General features: G+C 50.5%; 2 protein-coding genes across 2 annotated transcripts; one reads left to right on the top strand and one right to left on the bottom strand.

Moving 5' to 3' along the window:
- Positions 1-393: 393 nt before the first annotated feature.
- Positions 394-8418, top strand: PRPF4 (pre-mRNA processing factor 4). Its single transcript, XM_019473210.1, has 13 exons — positions 394-567; positions 781-967; positions 1186-1273; positions 2073-2152; positions 2420-2513; positions 3616-3710; positions 4027-4085; positions 4727-4850; positions 6051-6140; positions 6543-6665; positions 6823-6930; positions 7019-7137; positions 7317-8418. Exons 1-13 carry the CDS (start codon positions 525-527, stop codon positions 7508-7510), a joined length of 1404 nt encoding a protein of 467 aa, XP_019328755.1. The 5' UTR covers positions 394-524; the 3' UTR covers positions 7511-8418.
- A 1768-nt stretch (positions 8419-10186) lies between these two features.
- Positions 10187-17069, bottom strand: WDR31 (WD repeat domain 31). The gene is made up of 9 exons (XM_009283614.1): positions 17023-17069; positions 16107-16236; positions 15551-15644; positions 14189-14305; positions 14005-14105; positions 13322-13389; positions 12684-12825; positions 11831-11993; positions 10187-10347 (listed from the first exon to the last, which is right to left on the bottom strand). Exons 1-9 carry the CDS (start codon positions 17067-17069, stop codon positions 10187-10189), a joined length of 1023 nt encoding a protein of 340 aa, XP_009281889.1.
- Between the last annotated feature and the right edge of the window lie 2445 nt (positions 17070-19514).

Here is a 19514-nt window from a genome sequence, read left to right on the forward strand (position 1 = left end):
CTCCGGTGCGGGCGCCGGCGGCCGGCGTCGCTGGCGCCTGTTCTGGGGCTCGTTCGGCAGGATTAGGAAAAGCTTCGTCTTCTAAACCGCGGGGTCTTTTTTGAAATTGAAAAACCTCAGAGCCTTAAACCCGGGGTCCAGGCAGATAATAAAGAAACAGAAAACAGCACAGCCTCACTTAAGAAAAATATTGAACGTGGCATTTTACTTTTGATCTTTGCACGTGGGGCATAGCCTTAATGTCGAAAATCAACACCTCGCGTACAATTTCAGGGCCTCTTCGTGACGTACGTACTAACATTCTGTAGCAGAGCTTTCTTGCCCAAAGAAGCTGTTTGTTGTCTCCTTCTTAGCCAAAACACACTTAAAATTCTGCCTTCACCTTCCAGGCCACAAAGAGCAAGCCCGCAGAAGAGGGCGATGCTCCCCCACCCAAGAGAGCCCCCATCTTTTATGGCAGCTTGGAAGAGAAGGAAAGGGAGCGTCTGGCAAAAGGAGAATCGGGGTTGCTGGGAAAAGAAGGGATGAAAGCTGCCATCGAGGCTGGCAACATCAACATCAGCAGCGGTGAGAATATTTAACCATCTTTTCTTTTTTTCCCCCCCTCTCGCTCTGGAATGTGACACTTTCAAACGTCTCTGATCAGCTTTGGAGCATAATTTGAAATCAAAACCACAAGACAGTTGCCTGGGCTGTTGGCTCTTTGTTTGGGTCTTCCTGTTTGAGAGGGATCTCTCGTCCAACCGTTGTTCTCAAGCTGATGTTTCATTTTTTGTTCAGGTGAGGTCTTTGATCTCGAAGACCACATGAGCGAGCGGCAGGCGGAAGTGCTGGCTGAGTTTGAGCGCAGGAAGAGAGCCCGGCAGATCAACGTGTCCACCGACGACTCTGAAGTGAAAGCCTGTTTGCGAGCGCTTGGGGAGCCCATCACGCTCTTTGGAGAAGGTCCTGCAGAAAGGAGGGAGAGGTGCTGTGTCTGCCCCGAGCGTTGCAAACAGGGAACTCTCAGTTTATCAAATTCCTGACGTTTTCCTTGTAGTTGGGGTGCGATGAGTGCCGGCAGTCGGCAATGCTTCATTACAATGCAGCAAGAGTGCTGAGGAAGAAAGAATGGCAGACAGTGATTATTTGTCAGGTTAGCTGAGAATTCACTGAGGGAATATGACTTAATGTGTTTCTTTCCAGATTAAGAAATATCCTTTCGGTGGTTGGCACAGACGCATTAAAAAAGACCAGGAAAGATGACGACAGGTCTAAAAAATCCAAAGAAGAGGTAATGGTCTCTCTTGTTCTCTCAGTGCTGAGCGAGACAGGTATGATACCCTTTGAGGTGCCTTACTTTGACGGTCTCTTCTATGTCCAGGGCTCTTGGTTTTGGTCAGTCTTTGGATTCTCATGTCATCCTTTCATGCTCCTTCTGCGTTGCCGATTAGCAAAACTGTGGCGATGTGTTATCTAAATCAGGAGCAGTAAGTCTGGCTTGTACTGCAGGCCAAATTCCATGCTGCGTACAGCATACAAAACGAGATCAGACGTTTGGACTGTTACTTAGTGTAGCAAGTCCTTTATTGTTGTTTGTCTTCATACTTGGGAAGAAAAAAATATGTTCCTGCAACTGCATCTGTTTCTGCCTTTGATTCTTCTTTCTTTCTGCTTCTCCTTTCTCTTTTCTGAGTCCGTTTTTTCCTTATTATTTTTGGGGGTTGCTGTAAGAAATAAGGACAATTTCTGCAGCTCTGGGCTTTCTTTTTACTGGGTGATGTGTAGGGAAGGAGGGAGCTGTACGTCATTAGGTAAAAATGAGTTAGTGTTCAGTTGGAGTATTCCTGAGTGAAATGGCAGCACGTCAGGATCTGATCTGTAGCGCAGAGAGTTTGACTTGTTTCTCTTAATACCTTTTTCTAGGGCTTATAGTTACGCAAAATGCCCTTAAAAAGAGGCCTTAACACAGCAAAATTTAGGAGCAGATGCTGTGGTGGCACTTACGTACTAAGAGGAGGTCATCTAAGGTGACTGAATGGAAGAGCTGTATCACATTAGCTTTTTCTTCAGTTTTGTTCTTTTTCTTACAGTATCAGCAAACCTGGTACCACGAAGGACCACGCAGTCTGAAAACAGCGAGGCTGTGGCTTGCTAACTACTCACTCCCCAGGTAAGGAAAAACGGCACAAATGAAGAAGGGAGATGCAACCTTTTGTAAAATCTAGCCGCTAATCCCACTGTGGGTAGCGCAGGACATTTGAGATCAAAGGAATGGGGAATGTACGCTGGTAGACAAGTGCAGTGAGCTTGGAGCTTGAGTTCTCAGTGACTGAGTGTAGCATTAGCCCAGTTTGGGGGAAGAAGGGGGAAAGGCCTGTTTCCAGCAGCAGGGCAGGGGAAATATAGGGACTTCGTACTCCACCTTTCCTCTTCACAGGGCAGTGAAGCGGCTAGAAGAAGCCCGGCTGCTCAAAGAGATCCCGGAGGCAACCAGGACCTCGCAGAGACAGGAGCTACACAAATCCCTGCGAGTAGGTTTGGCAGCTGCTCAGCTGCTGTGTTTAAAACTTTTTGCTGATCTCCAGAGAGATCAGCTGCCCGGAGGTGCTGTCCAGATGCGTGTAGTTTTCTGTGCTGTTCCTGTCACCTGTTGGAAAGCTCTGCTTTTTCTCTCTTTCCCTATGATATGCATAAAGCGTGTTCAAACTCTTTCTTCAGTGATTCAGAGAGATGTACTTTAGTTGTTCCCTTGCGTGGCAGAGGGATGAAGAGACATCCCTGCGTTGCCTTGCCACTAGCCTGTGAAGCTAAAGGAATTTATTCCTGGCTTTGTCACAGGTTTAGCTGGCTAGGAAGGGGCTGCTCACTTTCCTTTCCCTGTACAGTGGTCACTAGTGCTTAAAACCAAGGGAAATAATAACTAACACAGTAATGCAAAACATGTTTTAGGTGACTCTGAGATGCCCTTTTCAAGCATGTTAAGTCAGATTCCCAGCTTAACCGAACAGAATGGCTCAAGCACACAGTGTGCTGCCACTCTAATCCTGTTTACACCCAGAAGCTTTAGCTGCCAGAGGATTTGCTTCTCCCCTGAGTGCGCCACACTGCTTGCCCTAGTCTTTCTGGTGGTATTCATTGGATGGGTTGTAGAAAGAAGCCAAAACTACAGTAAGTAGTAAGTACAGTAAGTTCTCTATCAAAACCGTAGTTTTGGATGGGTTAGAAAGAAGCCAAAACTACAGTAAGTAGTAAGTACAGTAAGTTCTCTATCAAAACCGTATATGCAAAGCACACAGTTGTAGAAAGAGGCCAAAACTACAGTAAGTTCTCTATCAAAACCGTAGTTGCAAAGCAGGCCTGCGGGGTTATCGGTGGCAAGTACCATGGGTGGCGTGTTGAGAGCTAAGCTGTGCCCCGGGGCTGTGCTAGCTTACAACAGTCAGGCTGGCTCGGTGGCCCTCCTGCTTGGAGCTGGAGTGGCTCTGAGGTAGCTCCTCCCTTTGACAGTGACTTTCTAAAGGCCTCTGCCTCCTCCTGTGTACATTTGCCTCCTTCACCTCAGCCTTTGGCCAGGGCTTTCCCTAGGTCGTTTGTACTTGACTCATTTATTATTTTCTTTGTATTCCGTCACAGTCCTTGAATAACTTCTGCAGTCAGATTGGAGATGATCGCCCACTGTCCTACTGCCACTTCAGCCCCAATTCCAAACTCCTCGCTACGGCCTGTTGGTAAGTTTTCTTTTACAGCACTTGCTTTAGGGGCCAGGGGGGCACAACAGGAGTGACGGAGAGGGATGTTGTTGGAGGCCTGTGAATCGTGAGAGTTCAGAAATGCTTTTTCTTGGTACTCTGAACTCTCTCTTCACCCCGTTTTAGAGCTTAGCGGGGATTTCAGTCTGAGTCCATTAGTCCCTATGGCTGGTTGCCCAAAGCGTATCGATATGTTAGCCATTGCAGAACCCCCCAGGGTGGTTTTGAAGCTCTGTGTTTGATCTCTTCTTTGACGTTCCTGTCTACTCTGATGTCCGTTTCTTGTCTTCAACAGGAGCGGATTGTGCAAGCTCTGGTCCGTGCCTGACTGCAACCTTGTTCACACCTTACGAGGTAGAGAGCAACTTTCACTGAGACTCTTTGCTTAGTTCTTCTGTTCCTCTCCGGGTTGAGTTCCCATATCTGAATTACTTTGTGATTCAAAATGTAGTGTTCTTTGGGCAGATTTTACTCTGAGAGCAGCACTCAGGCTTGCGGAGCATGGGTGTGTGTCTCATAATCAAGAGGAAGTCCTGGCCTTTCTCTTAGAGCCAAGACCCGAGTTTGTTGTTTCTGTTTCTGAATGATGTTCTTGTTTTCTTTCAAAACCTGGTTTGAGATATTTTGAGCCAAATATTAGTGTTTTTGGCCAGGCCACTTAACAGCAGTGAGGTTCTTTGGACAGTGGTCACAACTTTGACTAAATACAAATGTGAGGACAAATCTCGTGATCATATGTTGAATTTTCACTGCATTTTGAGGGTTACAAACCTTGGCGTTTGATACTCTTAAGTGGCTGCTACTGGAGTTGCAGTTTAGCTGTTTGCAGGACAGATGTGTCTGGTAGTAACAATGCAACTTCACCCGACATGGCAGGACACAGTGGAAGTGTTCACTGGTACCCGACTAATCAGTAACAAAGAAACGCTGTTTTTCTGAAGAACTGGCCAAGATCATGTGGCAGATTATGAATTGTGGTTTTCCTTTCTCTTAAGGACATAACACCAACGTAGGAGCAATAGTCTTCCATCCCAAAGCCACTGTCTCCCTAGACAAGAAGGACGTTAACCTGGCCTCGTGTGCGGCTGATGGGTCTGTCAAACTCTGGAGCCTTGAAAGGTCAGAATGATACCAGACATGCACAGCTGCAGCATTGTTGTTTTGGGGTTTATGTTGTGTTATTAAACATCGGACATTTACCATCCTCCTGCAAATATAACCTTTTCTTGTAGTTATACCAGTGCAATTCCTGGCCTCAGTATGTGCCACCTTCTTCAGCAGGAAAAGAGATCACCCTGATTAGGGGAATCAAGGTGAGGGGAAATCGTCTGAAAAGAATCAAGTCAGAATTGCTGCTGGGCACTGGTAAACTGCTTTGGGTGATGGATGGAAGATGTGGAGATTGTTTCATTCTAACCTTTTATTTAGGAGAAAATTTCCCCTCTTGGATATTAAGAAATGAACTTCTGAGTTATTGGGAAGCACCAGTATTCGGAGAGGGACTAACCAAATACATGACCATGCACCATAGCTTCATCCAGTAATAAAAACAAGCGGCCCTATCATTGCACAGTGTAGTTTTGGAAGATGCACAGCATCTATCTCAAGCCTGTGAAGAAGAGAACGGTGTAGATACCGAGCCCTAGCACCTGCTGTGTTTGAAAAGTGGAGCCCTGCAGTGCACCTGAGGAAGAGGCAGGCGGCTCTGAGATCCTCAGTTGTTTATCCTTAGCTGAAAGCCACTGTTTCTAATTGCAGAAGCATACCTGTGCAAAGGGACGGGTTGTTTATTAGTCTCATGTGACCATGTCTCTTTAGTTGGTCTGTTGGACAGAAACTCTGCACGCTGTTCAGGTCTTCTGCTGAAGGCTACTGGCCTGCTGCCTGTAATTCTGGGAGAATAAACATTCACTCTATCCTGCCTGCCCTGCGATTCCTCAGAACAGCTGGATTTGCTGTAGTTGGGGATGTGTTCTGTGTAGCCACAGTTAAAACTCCCTGCTGTCCAGGGAGTCCGCGTTTTGTTTCTGCTGTTGCCACTTTCAAAGTGCAATTAACAAGGGCCTTGTTAATTTTCCGGAAATAATTGCCCCAGGAGAACTTTATAACCAACATGAATCCACATTCATGGGTTTCGCTTAGAGCTTTAGCTGTGTGAACGAAAGGCAGAATTCAGAGTCACTAGTTAAAACACTGATTTTCCTGTCTGGCTTGCGCTTAATTAGCAGCTGTCTTGCTGTGATCATAATGTTTGCAAAGGCCTGGCTAGAGCCAGTCACCTCTGACCAGTGTCCGATGATTTTTGTTTCTGTTTTTCAGTGATGAACCGGTGGCAGATATTGAAGGACACAGCATGAGAGTGGCACGTGTGATGTGGCACCCATCTGGCAGGTTCCTGGGTACTACCTGGTATGGAGATTTGGTTATTTGCTTTAAGACATTACCTAGCTGGTAACGTCTAGCTGGTAGCCCCGTGGGTACCACTGCTTGTCTGCAGAGGAGCCCCACACGGGCAAGGGTTGGCCATTCTTGACAACGGCTGGGCTGTTGCAGTGTAAATCATAGAATCACAGAATAGTTTGGGTTGGAAGGGACCTCTAAAGGTCATCTAGTCCAACCCCCCTGCCGTGGGCAGGGACATCTTCAACTAAAATAAATAAATAACAGCAAGTCATTGGGATTCTGTTCTCTGCCCCTCATGTGAGATGCTGTTGGTCTCCAGCTGGAAATAAAAGGCCCACAGAGTTAGTGAAATATCCTGTTATTCTCCCTGGAGATACATTTAGTTGGACAAATGCTTTGTTTTTACAGCTACGATCACTCATGGCGCTTGTGGGACTTAGAAGCTCAGGAAGAGATTCTCCATCAGGAAGGGCACAGTAAAGGTGTCTATGACATTGCCTTTCACACAGACGGGTCTCTCGCTGGGACTGGGTGAGTTTGCTTTGCGTCAGGACTGGACGTGAAATATTATCAAGGTTTTGTCGCTGTTTGATGCCAAGCGCCCCAGCGATTTCTGCGGGTGAAGCTGAGCGTACTCTGGCAGTTGCTGGAGTCTCCGATGGGTAATGCTCGGGTCCTCTCTTCCTAGTGGACTGGATGCTTTTGGCCGGGTGTGGGACTTGCGCACGGGACGCTGTATCATGTTTCTAGAAGGCCACCTGAAGGAGATCTACGGGGTTAACTTCTCCCCAAATGGGTAAGAAAGGAGCTTGCATGGTTTACATGGGAGCTCTGAGTACAAACCCCAGCTCCCAACAACACGTTCTTCCTCCACCCTTTGGCAGATACCACGTCGCAACTGGCAGTGGTGACAATACTTGCAAAGTGTGGGACCTCCGCCAGAGGAAGTGCATCTACACCATTCCTGCCCATCAGAACCTGGTGACCGGGGTGAAATTTGAACGTAGGTGCCTCCTCTCTGATGTTCCTTATCCCTGCCTCTCCTGAGCTGAGGTGGCAGGGGATGGGGCAACTCAGAAATGCATCTTCAGGTCAAGAAGGCCTGTACTGGTTAGCAGAGACGATTTGTCATGTTTTTATTTGCAAATCTCGCTTCTCCCTTTTTCTCCTCCTCTACTGCAGCCAATCACGGAAACTTCCTGCTCACAGGCGCTTACGACAACACCGCAAAGATCTGGACTCACCCCGGCTGGTCGCCTTTGAAGACGCTGGCTGGTCACGAGGGAAAGGTGATGGGACTGGATATCTCCCTCGACGGCCAGCTGATAGCGACCTGCTCCTATGACAGAACCTTCAAGTTGTGGACAGCGGAGTAGCTCAGAGGTGCTGCTGGTGAACGGGAATGGAGACGTTAATGGCTTTCAACTAAGACTTGCTTTTTTTATATTAAAGGAAAAAAAGGAGTCGGCTATTGCAACATGCGTTACGGCAGCGGTAGTCACTGGCTGGTCTTGGGCTGAGGTGTTTCTGAAGCACCTGTGTTTGCCAGGGCTTGGTTGGAGTCAAATCTTGGGTGATGTTTTTCCTCTTTTTAGGACTTTGTTTTTATACTGCAGACACTGCTTTCTGCTGTAATTTGGAGATGATCCATCTGCGTCCACCCTCCCTTCCACGTTAGGCTCACAGGTTTTCTCCAGTCTGTTCTAAACATTTGTAGGTAGCCACACAACACCTCGGGTATGGTGTGCTGTTGAGCCTCTGTTAACGCCCTTCTTACCTTCCATTTTCCAGGAGCCTTTGGTAGGAGTCTGTGGCTTCAAACTCGATTTGCATTTGGAGAAAGAAAAACTAGCTGTCAGGGTTACAGGAGGATGGTACCCTGCTTCCCCTGCCGCTGCAGGGGAGTCTCTGAATGTGGAGGTCTGCGTCCCCTTTGTACTCCCTCACAGTAGATCTTAAAGGCCAGGGAAATTTTTCTTTTCCGTGTACCGTCTCATGTCCTCGCTCCTTGAGCGGTCTCATAACTGGGTGTTTCAAATCCACGTAGGCATCTCCTGTTCAAGTTTTTGCTGTGTCTCACCTGAGACGATACGAAGAAGGCTATTTCAGCATAGGATTGTCTTGTTCTAACTTGCACTGTGCGGAGCTTTCTTATTTGTTGTTTATTCTTTAAATTGAGGTTTTGCAAATGTTGTGTTCTGGAAAATCGAAACGTGTTTTGAATGTGCACCCTAGCCTCTGGGTCTGACTAAGGAATGGAGAAATTACAGGTACTTCACAACACACGGTTTGATTTCTGTCTGCTATCGTAAAAAACCTTTGGGAGAAAAGAGAAGACCGATTCATCTCCCCATTGTCAGCTGGAGAGCAGCTGCCCATGTTCCTTGGGAGTGAACACAGTGCTGTTCTCAACAGAAGTTGGAGATTGTGTTTTAAGAAAAAAAAACAACCCCAAACCCACTCACAAGTTACTTTTCTTCTAGCGGAGTGCCAGTATGGTGGCACCTGCCACGTGCTGTATGCTGGCTCTTATTCCGTGTACGTCTCATGTCCTCGCTCCTTGAGCGGTCTCATGAACTGGTGTTTCAAATCCGTAGGCATCTCCTGTTCAAGTTTTTGCTGTGTCTCACCTGAGACGATACGAAGAAGGCTATTTCAGCATAGGATTGTCTTGTTCTAACTTGCACTGTGCGGAGCTTTCTTATTTGTTGTTTATTCTTTAAATTGAGGTTTTGCAAATGTTGTGTTCTGGAAAATCGAAACGTGTTTTGAATGTGCACCCTAGCCTCTGGGTCTGACTAAGGAAGTTCAAGTTTTTGCTGTGTCTCACCTGAGACGATACGAAGAAGGCTATTTCAGCATAGGATTGTCTTGTTCTAACTTGCACTGTGCGGAGCTTTCTTATTTGTTGTTTATTCTTTAAATTGAGGTTTTGCAAATGTTGTGTTCTGGAAAATCGAAACGTGTTTTGAATGTGCACCCTAGCCTCTGGGTCTGACTAAGGAATGGAGAAATTACAGGTACTTCACAACACACGGTTTGATTTCTGTCTGCTATCGTAAAAAACCTTTGGGAGAAAAGAGAAGACCGATTCATCTCCCCATTGTCAGCTGGAGAGCAGCTGCCCATGTTCCTTGGGAGTGAACACAGTGCTGTTCTCAACAGAAGTTGGAGATTGTGTTTTAAGAAAAAAAAACAACCCCAAACCCACTCACAAGTTACTTTTCTTCTAGCGGAGTGCCAGTATGGTGGCACCTGCCACGTGCTGTATGCTGGCTCTTATTTACTCCCAGGGAAAATGCTATGGGTCGAGAGGCCAGCGACCAACACAGAAAAATACTTCATTGCAGCCTCCTCTCGTGTAAGCCTGGACCAGCTGCATGTGCTCAAGCTGGTTCTTAGCCACCTCATAAAGTGGCTGCTAAAGGGACTGTCTGCGCCTGGCCGCTGTGCAGCCAGGACAAGCCCCCCCAGGGCGTTTCTCATCAGGTTGCCACTCACGGGATGATGCTGGCCCAGCAGTCGCCCTGCAGGCTCCCATGTTTCTAGCTGGCTTAGGATGAAATTTTGGACCCCAGTGAATGTTCTGCGTTTATACTCGCATTGTTCCCGGCGTATGAATCCCAGTGCAGGGTTTCTGTCACACCACGTTCAGCTCCACTCCACTGGAGCAAGGGGAAGGAGGCCGAGCGTTCCCTGCCCCGTGCCCTGGCCCCCTTCAGCGCTGCCCCTTGGCTTCTCACAGCTCATCTCCTCCTCCCTTAGCCCCCATCACGTGCAGCTAGCCTGCACAGAGGTTTTGTAAATAAAATACACAAGGCTCTTTCAGGAGTGAGAACTTGGCCCGAATGCATCCATGCTTCGGCTTTTCTTCTAGACAACTCCAGTGCCTTCCCGCCACCCACAAACTGAAACCAGTAAATCCCCCTGCCCCACTGATCGCACATCGCTGCTCTACAGGCGCAAGGTCTCCCGGTGCTTGCAGTTGGGGGGAAACTCTCGGGGAATCGCATCCCCTCGCAGGGCAGTCTCTGTCGGAAAGGTTACTACAGTCAAAACACTGCCACCTCCTCCAGCAGCAGGTCCGCGTGGTCACTCATCTGGAGTACGTGAATTCCCGAGTTAAAACTGGCACAGAGCAGCGTGGAGCTGTCGCAGACGGCCAGCGAGGCCAGTGGTCCCGATCCCTCGAGGCACAAGGTGGCCAGGCAGGCTGGGGAGGGAAGAGAGAAGTCACTCGGGACACAGTTTGACGAGCTGAGACATGACCACACCAACCTCCCACCTCCTGGCTTTGCCCGTGTGCGTCCGTCTGCTCCGAGGGTGAGCTGCACCCCTTGCTGTCCCATGTCCAAGGGCAACGGGACGTGACCTCTGGAAGAGACACCTCCACCCCCGTAAGCCCCACAGGGGATCTGTGCATTGCCCAGCTAATGTGGATCCAGGCTGAGGTCGGGCTCTGCCCCTTCCCTGGAGAGGAAGCAGGGATGGATGGACAGACAGACCCCACTGGGCAGAGCTGCAGGGCTCACGTGGAGGCATTCCCAACATGCCTTTTTCTCCCAAATTGCTTACAGTCCAGAAAAATTCTTCGTAAGGACTGTGCTACGCTCAACATGCAGTTTTGATAAATCACCAAAAGAGAAACAGAAATAAGATTTACAGTATCCAGCACCACACCAGCCCTTCTGGTTGTGTCTAGTATTAAAAAATATCCTGAGGCAGCATTCGTGCAGACACTAACCCCACGCTGAGCTGCTAACAGAGCCGCATTTGACACAGACATACAGGCAACTCGTGGTGACTTACACCCTTCCAAGAGCACCTGAATTAAGGCTGACGGCTGTGAAGGTCACCCAGTTGTGAAGGCAATAGGATCAAAATAAAGCTGCTGCCAACCCTGCGGCTGTCTCGGCGTGCACAAGCACCAGGGTGAAAGAAGAGGTAAGTGAAACAGAAGGTGAGAGTTTTCTGTGGGAGATCATCAGGTTTCTATTTTCATCCTATGTTAAATAAGTGCATTTGGAGAGGTGCTTAGCCACGGGGAGTGTCTAATGCTGATGACTTCTGCCGCATTCAGTGCCCATCTGTGAACCTGAACCGTTTCCCAAGAGGTCTCTGCCTTCTGCCCAAGGCGTTCGGTTACTAACAAGCTGCTGCTATGGCAGGGCTTGGCAGGTAAACAGCCTTCGTGTCCAGCTCAGGTGAGGACTCGGCCCTCACCAAGTACTCCAGCAGGCAGGGTTAACCCCGAAATGCCCGCGGTTCCCCTTCAAGAGGATGAACAAATTGAGGGCAGCTGCTGGCCAGCCCTCTATCCTCCAGCACAACTTCTATTCTTTACAACTTTCCACTGGTATCTGCGGAAAGCCCCAGAGTTCCTCTGTTCTTTTTGAGTTTTTTATCATTTGTTCTTTCATTGCTGAACTTGGACATATCTTTAAAAGCCATCTTGTCATTACTTCCTTTTAGTTTAGGAAGGACACCCGTCACCTCCAACGTTACGCACCCAAACACCCTCCTTCGCTGGAGGGTTTGCTCTGGGGCATATCTCCACCTTGCCCTGCAGCCGGATTAGAGTAACACCCAGAGATTTCAGGCTTCATTGTCCCCATTACCACCAGTAGACAGAAACGAAGGAAGCAGTTTTGTTATCCCAGGGTGAGGCACACTGAGTGGGCAGGACCCTCCCCTACCTCCAGTGTGTTGGTTCCAGACCTTCACTGTGCTGTCGTACGAGGACGTGGCAATGCTGGGGGCGAGAGCTGGGCCCCGTGGAAGGAAAACGCATGAGGTCGTGGTCTGGAAATGCCCTTTGTACTCACGCACTCGGTTCCTTGTCTGCCGTAGGTCCCACAGCTGCAAGGCAACAGGCAGTGTTTAGAGCTCAGGCTCTCTTACTGTCACTTGCCTACAGGGAGCTGTTTTACAACGAAAGGAAGATGGTTTTGGATTAAGAGCTCCTTGCCAATGCTCAGAGTACAATATCTACCGCCTTTGTCCCCTGCTCATGCTCACAGTCCTGGAGAACTTCAAACCCCAAAGGATTTTCACCACCGGTGACTCTGTGGGCATGTGCCCACGCCCATTAGAGCTGATGGGCTAAGACTGTGCAGGCAGAAAACCACGTCTCCAGCCTGCTCCCGTCCTCAGCCCTGCTCTCCCTGGGATGGGATGGTCTCATCCTCTTGATGCTCACACACAGGGCTCAGAACCTGCAGGATTGAATCCCTGGTTTGGAACACCTCGAGCAAGGGGTCCCTTACAGGCTTTCTGCAAGAACCTCATGCTCCTCGATGCCATTACTGAAACAAAACCCCAGTGCTTTAATCAGGAAGAATATCTGCTCGGATATTCTCTGAGCAGAAGACTTACCAAAGGGACAGGCAGGAAGACACTAAGCTCTGGCCCTGGCTGGTGACACCAGCATAAGGCCAACGCAACGGGAGCAAGCAGATCCTTGGAGCACTGAACTGCTGCCCTCCACTGTATGCCGTCGACATTGGAGAAAAACCAGAAAAAGCAGGACTTGCTGCCCAGCAAACTCACGGTCGCCTCGCCGCCCTCGCCAGCGGAGCCGCTGCTGCTGCTGAGGCAGTACCGCCCGTCCTGGCTCACGTCGCAGCACGTCTGAATGTGCTGCTTGGCTGGAAACGTGTGTGCCACCTGCAGCTCCCGGCTGTCCCAGATCCTGGAAGGAACAGGAGTGGGGAAGGGGGGACTCTGACGCATCAGTGCCACGATGGGCTTCCCTCCATGCCCTCCTGCACACCCTTGCTGCGCCCTCACGCTTTGCCCTTGCTGCCGTCCCTCGTGGGGCAGTCCCCCTCCTTTCTCCCAGCAAGTCGAGCTCCCAAAGCTCTCACTGCACCCTTGCATTTATCTGTCCTGGATCAATCTTTAGCCAGAGCAGCTGTGCCGAGCTTTTTTATAAATTCTCTTTTTCACCCGCAGTTGCCACCCAGTGCTGCTTACAGCCAGGGGTGTCCTCATACTGTCCTCCCCTGGCAAGGGACCATGCTCCAAGACCCAGGTGAGCTGGAAGGGGGCTTCTAGCCACCCCAGCAGAGTACAGGAGACCAGGTGGTCATGACAAACAACCAAAGAAACAGCCCCTTGTGCACCAGCATCTTCCATAATCCCCGTGTGCCCCAACTCCCTTCTCTGTGGCCACATGTAGAATTTACCTGATCGTTTTATCCTCTGAGGTCTGGATGACGTAAGGCTCCCCAGGAACCCAGCACAGATGTGTGACCTGCGGAGAAGAAAGGATGAGCAGAAGCCCACCTCTGCGTGCAGCCCAGGCTGGTGTCTGCCTGTAGATACACAGCCGCCGAGCTCCCATCCTCTCCCTCCTCGTGCTGGGTTGTGAGCAGCAAACATTGGATGAAGTTTTTTTCTGCTTCGCGCCAACGCTGCTCCCCCACCAGGTTCAATCCCAGCGTGGTTACTGGGGGTTATCTGCAGGCAGGGAGGTGCCGACAGCTCAACAGGACACAGAGCCAAGGGAATAGGGGTACCGCGCGCACTAGAAGACAGTACCCATACCAGCTCCGCTGCTGGGCTGGTACAGAAGGGAATGCAGCCCCCACTGCATGATGTGCTTCCTAACAGCTCTGAGGTAGAGCATTAATAAATTGCCGTATGTCTCTTGGTACCTTTGTGCTCCTGGATTTGTTGTTACCTGGAGAATGAAGTAACCGGCCTCAAGCTTTGGTCTCCCCAGGTGCTCAGGCAACCCGTGCAGTGCCTCAAGGGCTTCTTGTAGCACCGAGCTCAGAGCAAATTCACTCTACACGGCTTCATGTGTGAAATAACCAAGTAGGCAGCGAGGTGCCGTGATAGACTGCAAGGAACCAGCGGCTCCTACCAGATTCCTGGAGATAGCGGCTCTGCCCAGACACTCTCCGGTCTCTGTGTCCCACTTGCACATGGTGTTGTCTCGTGAACCCGTGCACAGCTGGGAGGCATCTGCAACCACAAGTTAACGCAAAAAAAAGGTCAAGAAAAGTTGTCAAGAAATCCCTGGGGAATGGGAGCGTGTTGTCCCTCACCCGGGCTCACAGCCAGTCCAGTAACAACCAGGTCATGTCCTGGGAAGTGCTGGCTTGGCCCCGAAGTCCCGTGAAGCTCCCACATCATCACCGTCTTGTCCCGGGATGCACTGAAGACTCTGAGTCAGGGGCAGAGGTGACCTGCCAAGGACAAGATGAGAGAAGCCTGTTAGCCTCCCCACCCAGCCCAGCCGTGCGCGGGGAGAACACAACACTCCTGCCGTCGTGTCAAAGCCGAAGACATGCAGAAACGTGACTGGGGAGAGCCTGCTGAAGACTCTTTGAGTCAGGGGCAGAGGTGACCTGCCAAGGACAAGATGAGAGAAGCCTGTTAGCCTCCCCACCCAGCCCAGCCGTGCGCGGGGAGAACACAACACTCCTGCCGTCGTGTCAAAGCCGAAGACATGCAGAAACGTGACTGGGGAGAGCCTGGCCTTCAAACTCTGTTTTGTCCATGCTGGATGTGCACGTGCCGGATTGCCCGACGCTCACACCGAGACTCCTGCTTGCTTCTGCTCTGCCAGATCCCGGCCACAGGCAAACCCCGACGCAGCGGGGCTGGGGGAAACCGCTCAGCCTGAGTGCGATTGCTGCAGCCCGTACTGTGGCCGTGTGTGTCGTGGCGGGGAATGTCAGGCAGCTGGGGTGTGCGACCCACTAGCGGGACCCACGTCCTCTCAGAACTAGGGAGCTGGATGGTGGATGGGGGTTCTCGGATCTTGTTCTCAGAAACCATTAATTTTGTGGGAAAAAAATCCTTAAAAACCCAAATGAGCCCAGTGCACAGTTGCTTTGAGCACTGGGATGAACGAAGCCCCCTTCATCCCTCCAATGCCCACAGCACAGGGGACCCACGGGGCTGTCCCCAGCCGAGGTGCATCGGCCACGCCACGCACACAGGTATACAGCCCTGCACGTTTGCTCTCCAAGTAGCGTGTTTGGCTTTGTAATCAGGATGCCAGAAGGAAAATTAAAGCCCTGCTGTTCCCAGGCATGGCTGATTTGTAGAATAACGATGAGTCCAGCGGAATGAGACCTGAAGAAAAGTGAACGGCATCTCTGAATCAAAAACTTGACCTAGTAATTCATCCTGAGTTTTTGCTACCCAGTCTCTTGGAGAGGAAGATAAGCCCATGTCCAAGGCTCCTGGAGCCCTGTTTAGTCTGGATGCAACCACTCCCTGCTGCTTCCCTGGACAGCGAAGTATCGGTTGGGACCTTGGGAAAAACCTAACGCATTCCGATACCCCGGTCCCTCTTTCTGACGGAGCAAAGCGAGCCCCCTGTGGATGACAAACCATCGCTCCATCATGCCTGGTTCCCCCGTTTCTGACAGGTAACAGTACGGGAGACCCCACCGCACTCGATCGGTTGTCGCTCACCTTGGTGACCTCCCGCTCGTGCCCGATGAACCGCCGCAGCGCAGCCCCGGATCTCCAGCTGCAAACAGCCACGCTCTGCGGAGGAGCAGGGAGAGGCAATCAGCAGCGGCAGCAGGAGGGCGGGTGAAGGGGGATTATGCACGTTCTTGGTTACGTTACACCGAGACCCGCGCACAGTCCAAGCTTGGAGAGGGAACGGGTTCTTCTGGTTTTGAGCTCCTACAGCATATACAACTGTCTTTAGAGCCCGTCCATTGCCAGGTAACGTAAGAGAAGGACCAGTCCCGTGATTCCAAGCCTGGGTGAGAGCATTTGATGTGATCTGAGCTCTGGAGAGGTTACAGAATTTGATTCAATGAGCTCCAGTGTATGCCCTCACCCTAAGCTCATCTTTTCTTTCTAAATTCAGCAGCTGACAAAGTTGTTACCGTTCACGGAAATGTTTAAAGCTCACATTTAAACTTTATTTTCCTAACCTGTCAATACATTTTCCTGCCTGTGACTGTGCTTTGTGCCCCGTGGCGCGGGGTACCTCACCTTATCCCTTCCTCCTGACACGCACAGGTCTGGATTGAGAGCAGCCACAGAAGTGACGGCATCGGTGTGCGCGGGGCCGTGCTGCTGAACGGCTCGAACAGGTCCTGTCTCTTCCACGGAGCCATCGGCCCTGCAGCAGGCACAGAGACAGCGGCGGGAGCTGCAGGGCGCTTTAAGGCAAAGTCAGGGTGCCGTTCCCCGACGAGACCAAGGTCTGGGAGGTGGCACCACTGCCTGGGCTGGAGAGTGACAACATCTGCCTTTAGAAAGCTGAAGAGAAGCTGTGACTGGACAAATGCATCTCCTGGACTAGGTGAGATGGAGCAGGCCTATTCCACCTCTAGAGCTGCTAAATATTTAGATGTTTACTCACTCCATGCTGGTGCAAAGAAGAAAAGAAATTTTGATCTTGCCAGCCTCCGCTTCCACTAACACCTTTCAGGCTCTGCTGCTCTCCTTTGCTCTGACACCAGCCTTGCCAAGCACGTCGAGTCCCCCCCGCTGCCACCCTGTGCTCTCGGCTGATCTCCAGGCAGAGATCGCCCACCTTGCTGCCAGGCACCGAATTATTGCACCTTGCCGATGAAAGCTGATGACAGTCTCTGAAGAGACAATGAAGCAGTTTGGATATTTGGGCCAAACAGCCACCCCTGAAGCTGTTAGCCTTCAGAGCTCTGCCTTAGCCATCACAGAGCACGACCACCGGCCACGTTTACATGCTACATTTTGGATTTCAGTCCCCCAAAGAAGCTGAGCAGACTTTAGAAGCGAGGGTCAAAAATGAAAATCTGATTCATACATTCAATAATGAAACTAAAACCATGTGCTTGCTATATTTTCTGTTCATTTGCTGTTCTGTATTGACTCTCATAACTGGTTTATTAACTTAAGACAGGATCATCTGGGGTTGTTTTACCTGTATTTGGCGGTGTGGAAGCTGATTTTACTCTGCAGTTTCCCCATAGCCCTGCCGACGAGCACGGCTCCCGCTACGGCCAGCAGCGGTGAGCATCACATCAGCATCTCGGGCACCTGCTGCTGGGACACGACCTGTGGGTGAGGAGACACAGCATTACTGGGAATCCAGAGAGGTTTCTGCTTGTTCCATACATGGGATAAGGTGCTGAAAACACGTTATCTACATCTTAACTTCATTTAGAGTAAGAGGAAAAACCTCGGCGGAGGGGACATCTGGAGGTCCCTGGTCAAACCTTTTGCTTAGAGCAGAGCCAGCTTCAGAGGTGAGGTTACTGGGACCTTACAGCTGCGCTTTAAAATATCCAAGCTTGGTGAGGCCACAATAGAGATGGCGCTGCTGCCTATAATTCTTCTAGCGCCTTACACCTCCTCTTACTCCAGTACCTGCTCTTGACTTCCATATTTCCCGGAGATCCCAATCTCGAGACTGGTGAATGCAAACACCTTCAGGCTGAAGTTTGTACAGCCGGCTGGTGGGACTGTATCTTTAGACCAAGATAACTGCAGTCACGGGCAGCTGGAACTTAACTGGACCAGCCTGACTTAATGTAAAGCTTGAAGTGGTCTTTCCATAGGCTGAGGAACACTTTGGGACCAGCAGCTTCTATGTCCAAACTCCATCCCCAGGTCCAGGCTAGACAAAACTATCTTGATAACCCAGATGCATTCAGCAAAAAAATACTTGCTGTCCAGGCTGAGACCAGCCTGCCCCGTCCCAGGGCATCCCCCACAAGCAGCATCACGACAGCCAGTCCCCGCACGAGCATCCCTCCGGGTGAGGAGCCTTTGGCGGAGCCGCGCTCGGGCCGAGGCAGCATCTCTCCCTCTTACCCTCGCGGGTCACAGACCGAGCAGAAACCAGTTTCAATGGCAGTGAATGACTTCTTCTTAGCTCAGGACACACTAATTGGATTTAGTCTGTACTAGGTGTTCATTAGCATTCCCGTCTTCTGGGTCAGTAGTAGTTTGCTAATAAAAATCAGAAAAAAAACCCCACCTGCTTGTTCTAGCAAAGAAAAAACCTGCTTCAAGGCTCTGCCCACAAAAACTTGAAAACCAAATACTGGAAGCACTAAGCAAGAGGGGGTGGGTTTCTACGAAACACTCCTTTTCTAATTTTACCCTGACAGCCTTTGTGATTAGCAATTAGTAATACCCAGTTAATCTCCGCCTGCTCTATCCATGAGTTTGCATGTTCAAAAGATGTGAAGAATGACAAGTCCCACAGTTGAGGGGCAGTGATAATTCGGCAATTTACTTCTTTCAATCAGACCGAGTGTCCAAATCGTTTCAGTACATTAGGAACAAATACGATTTTTCTTTGACAATGGGAGAACTCTGCAAGTTGTTTCTCCTGCAAAACAAGATTCTAGGGAAAAGCTAAGACGTAAATTCTGATTTTTTAATTACGATGATTACTATGTTTCCCAACCAGCGGTTAGTTTCCCCACTCATGTGGTTAATGTACACGTGCGATCGTCCCTACCCGCACATCAGCTCAAACCGAGCTGGATCAAGGCAGAGAGCTGCCGGCAGCCGCGGGAGGCTGCAAGGAAAGCGAGAGGTCTGTCTTGTGTCCAACTGCATTCTCCCGCCTCTTGCCCGCTGCAAAAAAGAGTAGATTTTTCTGAATCCTGAACGAGAACAGCAGTTGCTCGGGCAGGATGTTCATCTGAGGTTTTACTATCTGGCAGGCTTCCCGACACGTTTATCATGAACCTGGTCCATCACAAAGCTCTCTAATAACGGGGATCCTGCAGCAACTGATCCATACAAAGCTACGCCGCCAGAAGACTGGATTTCACGCTGAAGGATCTCCTATCCTCCCTTCCCCCCAAATGCATTGCTTAACAGAAATCAAAAACATTTTTTTACTAAATTGTTTTTTTAAAAATAACCCGTGCTGCTGCCTAAGCCTGTTGGGGCATTGCAGTGAAATCCGTACCACGGAACAAGGAAACGACAATATCCACAGCGGCGGGCACAGAAATCACAGCAGAGCTTTCTCCCCGTTTTCACGGGGTGTTAGACATCCCTTGGAAGAGGGGTGTTTAACCATCTTTGGGGAGGACACAGGGGCAGCCCCGAGTCCCTATAGCCGGGGGCGGCCCCGTGGGTGGTAAATGGGTGCATCCCGGGTCCCTGTAGAGAGGGGCGCACCCAGAGGTGGGATGTGGGGCAGCCGGGTGGGTGCAATACGGGTGCAGTCCAGGCCGCTATAGCCGGGGCAGCCCCTGGGAGGCGTATGGGGACAAGACAGGTCCCTATAGCTGGGGCAACCCCCTAGGAAGGCTATGGGGCAGCCCCTGGGAAGGAGACGGGGACAGCATGGGTCCCGTGGGGCTGGGTTAGGGAAGGATACGGGGCAGCCAGCCCAGCCCCAGCCCCGGGAACCCGCCGGGCCGGGCCGGGCCGGGCCTTGCGAGTCCG

Source organism: Aptenodytes forsteri, unplaced genomic scaffold, assembly GCF_000699145.1.
Source record: "Aptenodytes forsteri isolate BGI_AS27 unplaced genomic scaffold, ASM69914v1 Scaffold518, whole genome shotgun sequence".
NCBI lineage: Eukaryota > Metazoa > Chordata > Aves > Sphenisciformes > Spheniscidae > Aptenodytes > Aptenodytes forsteri.

Coding starts and splice junctions, on each gene's coding strand:
- PRPF4 (XM_019473210.1), top strand. CDS start 525: ATGAAAGCTGCCATCGAGGCTGGCAACATCAACATCAGCAGCG. Junction 568..780: donor CAACATCAACATCAGCAGCG/GTGAGAATATTT, acceptor TTTTTTGTTCAG/GTGAGGTCTTTGATCTCGAA. Junction 4,086..4,726: donor CCTTGTTCACACCTTACGAG/GTAGAGAGCAAC, acceptor CTTTCTCTTAAG/GACATAACACCAACGTAGGA.
- WDR31 (XM_009283614.1), bottom strand. CDS start 17,069: ATGGGGAAACTGCAGAGTAAAATCAGCTTCCACACCGCCAAATACAG. Junction 14,306..15,550: donor GGTGAGCGACAACCGATCGA/GTGCGGTGGGGT, acceptor CCTGACTCAGAG/TCTTCAGTGCATCCCGGGAC. Junction 12,826..13,321: donor TCAGAGGATAAAACGATCAG/GTAAATTCTACA, acceptor TGTTCCTTCCAG/GATCTGGGACAGCCGGGAGC.